The sequence below is a fragment of the Pseudophryne corroboree genome, chromosome 10, assembly GCF_028390025.1.
Source record: "Pseudophryne corroboree isolate aPseCor3 chromosome 10, aPseCor3.hap2, whole genome shotgun sequence".
NCBI classification, from domain to species: domain Eukaryota; kingdom Metazoa; phylum Chordata; class Amphibia; order Anura; family Myobatrachidae; genus Pseudophryne; species Pseudophryne corroboree.
The window spans coordinates 343,789,360-343,802,165 of NC_086453.1; the positions used below are offsets into that span (position 1 = coordinate 343,789,360).

Genomic DNA, 12,806 nt, shown 5'->3' on the forward strand with positions numbered 1-12,806 from the left:
TAGTATTCCGCAAATGTGTCAGCTATACCGAAAAGGATCGACAACTTTAACACCAGTAAAAGTATACACAGCGTGAATAAGTTCCTTGGCTCTATGACCACGGAGTTTACGGGCTAGAAGATGACCTGCTTTATTATCGAATATGTAGTATTTTTGATTAAGTGGCTCAATATTACGATGGATCTCGGCAAGTGCAAAAGAATTTACTCTCTCTCTCGAGCTGCACGGAGTCGAGTATAAATATCTTTATTCAAAGGGTTCATTTTGTGCTCCTTTTCTAAACTAGCAACCTCTAATTCAGCAGAAGCTAATCGTTGCTTAAAGTCTCGTTTCAGTTTTGCAGCAATTTGTATTGCTGAGCCTCGGACTACAGCCTTTAATGAGCACCTGTGAATAAGAGGTGATTAGTATCTAAGTAGAAGTCCAAAGATTGCTGTAGGGCAGGGGTGGCCAACCAGTCAGTGACAAAGAGCCAAAAAACCTTGTTCGGTACGTGAAAGAGCAGACATCGAGCCGAAGGCGCACATGCAAAAATGGAATGTGGCCTTGTGCCTGCTAGACCACGTCCCTGGTATAAAATACATTGAAAAAGCCAGAACGACATAAAATACATTTTTAACACCAGATCCACTGAAAAAGCCGCTTTCACATAAAATAACTGAAAAAGCCAGATTCACATAATAAACTTCAGCTCCCCTATGTGTCACTCCTGCTAACACCCTCCTATGTCACTCCAGCCAGCTCCCCGTGAGTCACTCTTGCCAGCACCCCCCTGTGTCACCTCAGCCAACTCTCCCATGTGTCACTACTGCCAGGACCCTGCTGTGTCACCTCAGCCAGCTCTCCCATGTGTCACTCCTGCTACCACCCTCCTATGTCACTCCAGCCAGCTCTTCCATGTGTCACTCCAGCTACCACCATCCTATGTCACTCCAGCCAGATCTGCCTTTTGTCAAACTAGCCCACCCTCGTGTATCACTACAGCCCCCCCACCAACTCGTGCCATTGCAGCAGCCCCTTATATGTCCTCTGTTTTCCAGTGGGTGTCTCACCTCTAGTATCTGGCTCCTTCAGTTTTCAGTTTGTAGTGCTGCTGTGTGTCTGGCTGGAGTGCAGTGGTTTCTGTATATGTTGTGGTCACATGCTATAGAGTGTTGGGAGCCACATTTGAAATAAGAAAGAGCCACATGCGGCTCAAGAGCCACTGGTTGGCCACCACTGCTGTAGGGCTTGTATACCTTGTGGGTTCTTCAGCAATTGAGAGCCTAGTCTCCAAGGACCTGGGGCAACTTTGTATGTGGAGATATCCCAGGAAATGAGTAAAGGGGAATGATCAGACCAAGACATTGGCTGAATAAGAACCCTACATATCGAAGCCAAGGTCCATTTATCTACAATAGCCAGATCTATTCGGGAATATGACTTGTGCACATGGGAGTAGAATGTGTAATCACGTGTTGAAGGATGTTTAACACGCCACGCATCATAAAGACCATATTCGGCTAATAAGTATTTAAATGGGCTCGAGGAGGTACGAGACTTAAGCCTGTGGGGGGGTGGGTGGGGGGGGGGGAGGGGAGGGCAAAGGTGGATTAGATTTATCAATAGCAGGATCAGGAGGTAGATTAAAATCTCCGAGAATTACAACAGCACCTTTCGCTTTTTCCTGGAGAATGCAAAAGAATTTCCTACAAAAGGAAATCTGCTTGGTATTGGGCGCATAGCAGCTGGCCAAAGTAACCTCAACATTTTCTAGACTGCCTATTAGAATTAAATATCTACCATCCGGGTTCAAATGTTGGGATGATAATACAAACGGGTGAAAAGGACAGCAACTCCTGCTTAATTAACAGGGCCATTGGCTGTAAAGCACTGGGGGTATCTAGAATTAGTGAAACGCAGAGGATTTTGCTTTAGGAAATTTGTTTCCTGAATCGCCATAACATGGGCTGTTTATGGAAATGATTAAGGGCTAACTTTCACTTATTAGGGGAGTTCAGTCCCTTAGCGTTGAGAAAATATTCACCATTTTCCATAAAGATAAGAATGCTCCAATACTGCCAAAACTTAGTCTCTCTTGAAACTATAACCAGACGCCCTAACGCGACGTCTGCGAACAACTATGGGGGGGTAGCGGCTAATCCCCTACCCTCCATCCCAACTTCGAAACTAAAACAGCTTTTCCTGTCTAACCTGGGATCCGCCAAGTCGCTCCCACTTCAAAAGAGAAAAAAATAAATAAAGCAACAAAAAAAAACACATCGTATCGAGTTAAAGAGTGGAAGCAACTCATAGGAGGCCTAGGGTGACAGTCAGAGCAATGCAGAGAAAGAAAAGATATTGTATGATACAGTGATAGGTAAATTAAAGAACCGAGGTGAAGAGTTGTAACATCGATAGATCTACATTGATAAATCTAACAAATGATTGAAAATACATCAGGATAAGTAACAGTAAAGAATGACATGAAACATTCTATTTTCATACCCTTATCCCACTGTCGACCAGGCCTGCTGGAGTCAGCGGGTGGGAGAAGGGTTATTATGGGATCCAGCGATATTCCAAGAGGTTAGGAGTTTTGATCCCTCTTCTGCATTGTTGATAACCACTGTGGAACCCTCGCGTGTGATTAAAAGTTTAGTCGGAAATCCCCATCGATATGGTATGTTAGCATTCTTCAAAGCAGATGTAACCTGAACGTCTCTTACTGAGAGTGGCAAGGGACAGATCACCAAACAGCTGAAGATCCTTTAAAATGTTGGCAGAGTCAGATGAAGGCCTAGCCGCTTTCAAGATGGCTTCTTTAATGTGAAAATAATGCATTTTCATAAGAATGTCCCGAGGAGGGTGATCTGGAGCAGCTTTAGCTTTGGGGAGCCTATGAATTCTATCGATAAGAAGGTCTATTGAAGATGCTTGTGGAAGCTTTTGAAACAGGTCCGTAGCATAGTCATGTAAGCTGCTATTTGACACAGTCAATGGGACCCCCCATTGTTTAATGTTACAGAGTCTATACTCCAGATCGGTAATCTTATCCCTAAGCTTGCTTACTTCAGCTTCCAAAGTGTCGTGAGAGTCCATCAGACTGTTGTGCGACCCTACAACCTCCTCCATCTTCGTCTCCAAATGGTTGGTACGATCTCCAGTCTCATCGATCGTTGTTAGCAAACTTGAAGCGTAGAATGAAATTCAGTTACCATTTCTGTTTTAAATTGAGACATAAGCATCTTCATTGTGCTTACGGCCAAGGCATCAGAGTCACAGATCACATCTGTGGGGGGAGATGGTGATGCAGGAGACATAGATCCAGATGTAAGCGCTGGAGGTTTAGATTTAGCAGATTGTACTGGTGGTTTGTCCCCCACTGATTTAGTAAATTGAGGGGGTGATTTGAAAAAAAAAAAAAAAAGATTTGAGAAATTGCTTTTAGGGTTTCTGACGTTTTGAAGGCATAACGGAGCTTGAGCAAAAAGAAATGTTGGGAAATCGTTCATCTTGAAATACTGAGAGCGAGGGTTCTCAAGTGAAGATGATGATTAGAACATTACTCTAGTCAGGATGGATGTGAGAAAAATGTAACAATATGAAAACATTTCTGAAGGGTGGATGTGACAATAGGTTTCACAGAATGAAAATGTAATATAGTAGAGAGGACCACTAGGTAGAGTTCCAGGATCAGTATGGAGCTGGTATAATCGTAAATAGAGAATAAAGCTTTTCCAGACCGGATAAAGCAAAGATACACAAGTTTCTATATCTTGCAGCTTCCAATATTAATCAGATGACAATTTTCAATAATAGTGTTGAGTCAGAGAGTCTTCTCCAAATGTGACAAATAGGAGAGGTGGGAGAAATGCAGGAAAGCCCACGCTTATATGAGACAGCAATTATAATGAGGAAAGACCTTGTGCTGCAGTTACTGTATACAGTCACCATCATCAGATATCAGGACCAATCCAGCGCTTTACAGAACCCACAGGTGGGTGTATATTGTGGCTTTCTTTACAGGGACCCCTCCCGTAATGCAAGTATGGATCCTCTAGATAACCAGCGCAGTGTGGACTCTGCTTCACCTTCCCCACTTCTATCATGGCGTGTATAGGAGCACCTTATAGTATGGGTGTACCCACTTCAGGACTGCACAGCTGGGTTTCACAGGTAGTACTGCTTGATTAAATGAGCCAGAGGTTGAGAGAGGGGAGACAGTATGGCCACCGCAGGCAGACTCACCAAACCTAAAACAGCGGAGGTTGCGTCCCAGGGGTTCCCCTGAGAGTAGTGGCCCATCTGGTAATGCTGCCGCAGCACGAGACCGCAGACCTCCTCCTCTGCCGCCAAGATCCCCAGCCGCCTCTCCTCGCCAGATGCCGCGAACGTGAGCCCTCCGTCACAAAACCAGGCTCCCGGTCTGACGTCCACGTGAAGGCCGCAATCTGCAAGGGCACAGAAAACCGTGACCGCCAGACTCCGCGGCTCGTTCCCGGGGGTCCGGAGGCTGTCAGCACCCACTCGGACAGGTTTATAAAAAGGGAGAAGGGGAGGTTAAGAAGCCTGTAAAAGAGCTTATCTAGCTCCTGGTTCACGGAGCTCACCTAGGGCGCCTCTGCCTAGTATGGCGTCCAAGCCACGCCCCCATTGAATCCAGCATTTTAAGAGCAAAAGATTTACCTCGGAAGGTCCCTCTGCCTCCCTGCACTCTCCCCGTGTCTGCCGTGCTGCCGATCACTGCTGATCAGTCAGCACGGCACGATCCCCCCCGTACAGCAGCTGCAGACAATAGCAGCCGCTGGGGAGAGTAAATGAACCCTCCCAAGCCACCCCCAGACCTCCCCTGCATACCTGCAGGCTGGCCCGGCTTTCAAAATGAAAGCCACGATAGTTGTGATGTTTCCGAACGATGTTTCGATGTTTGGGAAAAATAAAAAACATTTTCCTTTTTTTTTTTTTTTACTAAAATCATTTGGGATAGGGTTAAAGTCATGTTCTTCACTTAATTCACTCATTAAAAAAAACGACAATTTCGGAGCGGTTTTCGGTGAAATAAATCGTCAGTTAAGTGGTTAAAGGACTACGGCTTTCCTCCCTTAAAGGGCAGGTTTCTGCTTTCTCTGTGCTCTTTCAGAAAAGATTGTCTCTCATTCCAGAGGTCCAGACGTTCCTTCAAGGAGTGCTTAGGATTCAACCACCATTTGTTCCCCCGGTTCCACCCTGGGACTTAAATTTAGTTCTTACAGCTCTTCAGAAATCACTTTGAACCATTGGAATCTGTGGAATTATGGTTCCTCACACTCAATGTTGTTTTCCTTTTGGCCATTGCTTCGGCCAGACGTGTTTCAGAGCTGGCGGCTCTTTCTTGCAGGCAGCCTTTGTTGATTTTTCATGATGAATGAGTGGTTTTGCGTATGAAACCTTCCTTCCTTCCTTGTGTAGGCTTTCCACCTGAATCAGGACATTGTGCTTCCGGCGTTTACTCCATCTTCCTCTGAAGAGGATAATCATTTGGCCTTATTGGATGTTGTTAGGGCCTTACGCATTTGTCTCGTACCGAATCTATTTGTCGTATGGATACGTTGTTGGTTTTGACTGAAGCACCCAAACGGGGTTGGCCGGCTTTGGCTATTTGACAGGCCTATGTCTCTTCTAATGTTACTGTTCCTGACCCAATAAGGGCTCATTCGACTAGAGCTATTGGAGCTTCTTGGGCTGTTCGTGGGGGTGTATCTGTTACTTCACAAAGTTTTATCGGTTTCATACTTTTGGTTTGCAGACTGCCTCTGTTGGGCATCAGATTTTAAAGACAGCTATGCAGTCTGGTTCTCCCTCCCCCCAGATGGATGAATGAGAAATAGGGATTTTTGTTTACTTACCGTAAAATCTTTCTCCGATTCCATCTGGGGGGACTCTGTGATCCCTCCCGTATATTTGTCTGGTTTATTGGTTAAGTTCTGTTTTGTCTCTTTCGGCTTGCCTAAACGTTAACTGAGCTAATTGTTGATCAGGCTGGAGATGGGAGGGGTTGGAGGGGGGAGGAGTTAGTTTTCTATAGGTTCTGTGCCAACCTCCTTACCCACACACTCTAACCCCATCAGTAAGTGCGCAGTGTTCCCCAGATGGAATCAGAGAAAGATTTTACGGTAAATCAACATAAATCCCTATTTTCCAAAAGAAAAATAGCATGAAAAACATTCATTCTAGGGTCCCCCTACTCCCATAGCCCCAAATTTATACGGACGTGTGTTACAATTCTGTTTCTCTGTTAGCATTGTTCATATTAAACTTGTTTTGCAAAAAAAAAAAAAAACCTCACCAACCCTATCCCTTACTTGTGATGGGTTCCTGATCTGGGCCTGAAGTCATCTGAGTGGCATTGCGAATTCCAATTGGCTACTGTGAGACAATATAGAAAGGTTATACCAGCGGCATTATGAAGCCTTGACAAGACCACTTCATTGGGCGAATGGGCAACCTCTCCACTGGTCCACTTCTCTACTGTTTGATACATCGACCCCATGTTTTACTCAGACATTGCCATAGGAATGTACTATGTAAAGAGCAAAATGAACGCAGTGCCCAATCATGAATTAATAACATTAATAGATATGAATGTGAGTTAAGGCAGTGAGTGATACATTGTAACAGTTTATCATATTTTGCACTTTGCAAAACTGTTCTCTCTTCACTTATTGAAGAGTTACAGCTGAGGCTGGCATAACCACACACTACTGGGGCAACCCAGACAGAACGCTCGGAGAGAAATAATGTTAAGTACAGAGGGTGGTCAGTAAGTGTGGAAACACCCTTACATAAAGGAAATGAGTAAGGAAATATTAATCTGGCCATCTTGTTGTTCAGATTATCTGAGTAATTTGCAGACCAAGAGCGCCAATTTCTTTTCTTATTTATTTTTGTTTAACTGATGAGTTTTCCCGTTCCCCCTCCACATTCTAGACTGCGTGCTCCCATCCCCCTTCCCCCATCAACAGACACATCCCATAAAGTCTCTGCTCCCCCCATGCTGCACTTACTTACAAGAGGTTCTTCACAGACTCAGAGTCCTGCTAACTGCAAAATGGCTCCACTTACAGTGGTCCTCTGGTAGCTACCTTTTTCGGGATCCGGTCTGAAGATAGACAGTGTCTAGGTCGACAATGTTTAGGTCGACCACTATAGGTCGACAGTCACTAGGTCGACATGGATGGAAGGTCGACAGGGTTTCTAGGTCGACATGTGCTAGGTCAACAGGTCTAAAGATCGACATGAGTTTTTCAAAAAAATATTCTTTTTTTGAATTTTTTCATACTTAACGATCCACGTGGACTACGATTGGAACGGTAAAGTGTGCCGAGCGAAGCGGTAGCGGAGCGAAGGCACCATGCCCGAAGCATGGCGAGCCATGCGAGGGGACGCGGTGCACTAATTTGGGATCCCGGTCACTCTACGAAGAAAACGACACAAAAAAAAAAAAAATCCTCATGTCGACCTTTAGACCTGTCGACCTAGAAACCCTGTCGACCTTCCATCCATGTCGACCTAGTGACTGTCGACCTATAGTGGTCGACCTAAACATTGTCGACCTAGACACTGTCGATTTGATGAACCACACCCACCTTTTTCATCTGTAAGATTCCTACAGCTCAGACACCCCAGGACCCGGGAGTGCCTTCGCTGCCTGCCGTGTGCCCGTGTGGATACCTGCATGTCGATGAGGACTACATGAAAGCGCACACTTAATACACAAAACATCCTGCGACAGTGACAAATATATATGTTCCCACTCTTAACCAAAATTAAGATGCAACTGTTCTGTTATCAGGCATTTTACTATTGCTGGTGGTATTCACAAAGATGTTTCTAGTTACAGAGGTTTGAGAAAATCACTAGAGTTGGGGGAAGCATTCTCTCCTATGTACCTCAGATGTCAAAATGATGACCCATCAGAGTAAACACTGGAAGATCTTCCGGGACATCCAACAATTCCATCGATAACCATTACAATACGCATTACATAGTTTCTATTCACTTTAATCCGACCAGAGAACAGTATCCATGTACTTACACTGCATTTAAAAAGAAGATGGTTTATTATGGGAGGAATGCAGATCCGACTTGACATTTAATACAAGTGGCAGCAATATGCCGTATCGGCAAAATGTAGCGGATAACAGTAGTAAGCAAGACACGGACACCGCTCATTTTATGGAAGTTAGTGTTTATTGATGTGTTTTCCAATTTTTACATTCCCCACAGAACACACAAAAAGGATCTTGCAGGTTAAAGTTGGATCTGTGCATAGTGCGATCTGAATTTAAAGGACAGGGGGGGGGGGGAATGAGAAAAAAACAAAAAACTAAAAACACAGTAAAATAAAAAAGAGGAATAGAAAAAAAAAAAAAAAAAAAGTATAAAGACGAAACGACCACAGGTTACCGGAACCTTAATGAAAGTAATAAAATCTGAGATGAGGCAGTGATTGCGGACATTAAATTTACAAGCAGTACAGATACGGGGTGGGGATCTAAACTCCAGAAACCTGCGCTGCCCCCCTACACCCACATGTTATAACCAGGACGGGAGACTCAGTGTGCCCAGTCCGCTGCCACACAGTGATTAATCGACTCTGGACCCAAAACCATAAGCTGGCATTCAGCGTCCCTCTTGTGTCTTACATCAGTCCCCACATTCTTCTTGCTACCAATATTATAATTTGGGGAAGGGGTGAGTAAAGTGCAACTGTACCAATTTGGCAATCCCACACAAACCCCAAATGGCTAGAAATCAACTTTTGTATGGAATGGACAAGAACAAGAAAGCATTGTTCCCTGGTAACCTTCGCTCCCTAGCATCATACCCACGGGCCCAGACACCCAATGGGTACATCAGTAGTACACATTCGCTGCCCACGAGCAGGATTTTAAGAACATCCAGTCTAACAGGTTAGTGCGACAGCAGCTTATAAGCGTTGCCCCACTCAAGACACGGGGACCCCCCCGTACTTTATAGCTAGATTGCCTCGAACACCACTCTATTAACAGCCGTCCATTGTTAAAGAAAAAAACAAAAAAACAAAATAAAAGCAGCAACACAATGATAGCAATTTACATAGTAATCATTCCCAATATTTTAACTTCAATGATTTGATTCATTTACGTTTGTACTTTTTTTTTTTTCAGTTTTGTTTTTTTAAATAAGCCAGCAGAATAGAAAGAGGCGGCATAAACACACATTCTACTGAAACCAGAAATAAACATTTTCCCATTTATCTATATATATATTTATATATATTTATATAGTATGCAAGAGACAGACACGCACACACACACACACACACACACAAAGTGATCTGAATGGCATCTTTCTGATAAACAAAAAAAACCTACATCTTAAAAGATCAGCGATAAAATATTCAGTGAAGACTCCGTATTACCTATTTTGTCACCCATTTAAAAAAAATGAAAAAAATAAAATAAAATGGAAAAATGAAATCTCGAAAGTGATACTTAGAGTCCAAGAGTGCCCGGGGAAACGGGCAACCTCTCTCCAACACAATTGGTCAGTAGTGAAATCCAAATCAACCCCCGATCATTATCTTTGGCCCCATTTCCCGCTAAATACCCCCTTACCCAGGCTTATGTACCCCAAGCCCCACCCACCCCCCTCCCAAACTCCATCAGGTGTCTCAGATCTGCATCTGCTCTAAGTATTTGTAAGTGGGGTTCTCATAACCGTGGTTCTGCATCTTGTTCAGGTGACGTTCTTCAGGGGTTAACATGGGGTCCACCTGGAAAACAGAGTGTGAACTAGTACACAAATCACAATAAAAACATAGAAATCAAGTAAAACGCTGGAAGAGAACCATGTTGACCGGTTCAATTTCCCACATTAATTAAGGGAATATTTGGGCTGATGGTGGAACATTTGAATCAGTGTGCAAACTGGGCAGAATTAACGGTTCAGAAGCAGGCATGAAGACAGTCAAGCACCTCTATGTACATCCATGCGTACACCGTAAATCGGCCTCTGCCCGTTTTTAATCATGGTTTCATATGAAACAGTTCATGGTTGCCCTATAACGGCTGAGATACAAACATCGGTCTACGATAGCACTGAAGAGTTAGCTTCTTGTTCTCGGTTAGTGTAGGCACTCACCTCTACAATCCCGTGGCTGATGGTGCCATATTGCCTCTTCCGCAGCAGGACGAGACTGATGACTATGATGGTAGCCACGGCCACCGCAATGACGAGTAAGCCAATTAGGGTGCCGCTGCTGAAGCTGAACTCACTGCGCAGGGGTCCGTCTGTGTCCTGCAAGTGATACAAACATAAAAACTGTTGTGAGGAATACACATCACGCATCAGCGTTCAGTTTTTTGCATGGTCATAGTGGGCTGGAGACTGTTCCTGTTGACCTCATGCATCGACCATATGGTGGCGACCTAGGCACTGTCTAGCTATCATCCGGATACCCCAGGAAACGCGGGGCCCCAGGGAAAGACCATAAACCCCATACTGGCATCTAGAGATGCACCACATGTTCTTACTGGGCTGGGAACGGGAAGGCACATAATTACACAGTCTAAAAGGGAAAGTTATAATCTTTAAACTGACAGCCTTGCAGCCCTTTCTTGAACAGGCCTGACCCCAAGGTGAATGGCACGCACATAGCTTATACAGGAGGTAATGACCGTAACGTCCTCTGGATGAATACAGTAAAGAGAAATATGGCTGAATGTTCGGCTTCAGTTTTGTAGCATTTTAAAATGATTAATAATAATAATAATAATTTGAATACTTGAGGAGTCCACTTGTCATGAACGCAAGGTCACTCATCGGCTCAACAGCAGCAAACCAGACATTTAGGTCTTCAACAAAAGCTAACCCCTCACTCTCACCAAACAAACAGTGATATCATTATAACCTGTACTGTCAAATGGTTTTCAAAGTCTGCAAAAACATACGTTTCACATGTAGATGTAGCCCAGACTTGGGTGTGGTTTGGGGGCATATGGTCTTCAAGCAGCCCAGGTACTAAACCATCTTATTCCACCAATGTTCATGAAACTACAACACGGGATGCTAGAAGTACATTTATGGGACAAAGAAACATCTACATTTGCGGGGGTGTAAATTTGGTCAATTCAGGAAGGTCTCTCAGACCTCCATCCATTGAAGCCCAGAGTGTGATGGCAACTGGTGATTTCAAGGGGAAAATAGAGTAATTTAGGGTAGAGTATAAGATGGAACAGGGATGATACAGTCAGCAAGGCAAAGACAACCAGTCTGATCATGGAAGATACGTCATCAGAATTCATTCATACAACGGTCATTATGACTGTGGCCGCAACACCCTCAGGGTTACACAATCTCAGGAGCACATGCCAACAATGAGGATGATTCGAAGTTGCAAGCAGCACTGTCAGGGAGCATTTGCGCCATCCCTATCATTGGTGCAATGGATCCATCCGAAATCAGATGTTCTCCGTACGAACAATCTCTGCATAGTCTGAGGAGGCTCTAGTTTCACTACCAGATTGGAACATACAAGTATACGCCCTTGATGTGCATGGACACCACACTATTTTATACTGTTGAGTTTGGTACTCGGGGAACTGGTCTACCCCGCCGCTGAAGACCTAGGGTTCAGGAGTTCAGAAGAATCGGTCCTCTTTCTGGATCAAGGAGAGATTATGATGAAAACATTTCTTTGCTCTTCCAAGACTACCATTTGTGGGCATCTACGACTGAATTGCAAATGCTTGGTCTTATTTCCAGAAAGAAAGTGAAAAATCATACAGTTGAGAACTTCAGAAGATCTAGGATACAGCCCCTCAAGCAGGCATCCGTTATCAAACCACAGGTCCTGGAAGAGAAGCAGACAAGACATCTAGGGTGGGTAGTCGCCCATCATGCCTACTGCACGAAAACTGACCAAGGGGGTAATTCAGACCTGATCGTAGCAGCAAATTTGATAGCAGTTGGGCAAAAATAAGAATTTACTCACCGGTAATTCTATTTCTCGTAGTCCGTAGTGGATGCTGGGAACTCCGTAAGGACCATGGGGAATAGCGGGCTCCGAAGGAGACTGGGCACTCTAGAAAGATTTATGACTACCTGGTGTGCACTGGCTCCTCCCACTATGACCCTCCTCCAAGCCTCAGTTAGGACACTGTGCCCGGACGAGCTGACATAATAAAGAAGGATTTTGAATCCCGGGTAAGACTCATACCAGCCACACCAATCACACTGTACAACTCGTGATACTATATCCAGTTTGACAGTATGAAAAACAACTGAGCCTCTCAACAGATGGCTCAACAATAACCCTTTAGTTAACAATAACTATTTACAAGTATTGCAGACAATCCGCACTTGGGATGGGCGCCCAGCATCCACTACGGACTACGAGAAATAGAATTACTGGTGAGTAAATTCTTATTTTCTCTGACGTCCTAGTGGATGCTGGGAACTCCGTAAGGACCATGGGGATTATACCAAAGCTCCCAAACGGGCGGGAGAGTGCGGATGACTCTGCAGCACCGAATGAGAGAACTCTAGGTCCTCCTCAGCCAGGGTATCAAATTTGTAGAATTTTGCAAACGTGTTTGCCCCTGACCAAGTAGCTGCTCGGCAAAGTTGTAAAGCCGAGACCCCTCGGGCAGCCGCCCAAGATGAGCCCACTTTCCTTGTGGAATGGGCATTTACAGATTTTGGCTGTGGCAGGCCTGCCACAGAATGTGCAAGCTGAATTGTACTACAAATCCAGCGAGCAATAGTCTGCTTAGAAGCAGGAGCACCCAGCTTGTTGGGTG

The 12,806-nt window shown here is 44.6% G+C and overlaps 1 protein-coding gene across 7 annotated transcripts in view; it reads right to left on the reverse strand.

The window, feature by feature from the left end:
• Positions 1 to 8,192: 8,192 nt before the first annotated feature.
• The window catches only part of APLP2 (amyloid beta precursor like protein 2), an 85,089-nt gene continuing 80,475 nt past the window's right edge, over positions 8,193 to 12,806 (reverse strand). For all 7 annotated transcript variants that reach the window (XM_063943642.1, XM_063943638.1, XM_063943641.1 and 4 more), the window contains 2 exons: positions 10,147 to 10,302; positions 8,193 to 9,778 (listed from right to left, as the gene is read on the reverse strand). In XM_063943642.1, coding sequence (XP_063799712.1) covers positions 9,677 to 9,778; positions 10,147 to 10,302 — 258 coding nt within the window. In that variant the 3' untranslated portion in view covers positions 8,193 to 9,676. The remainder of the gene's footprint in view (positions 9,779 to 10,146; positions 10,303 to 12,806) is intronic.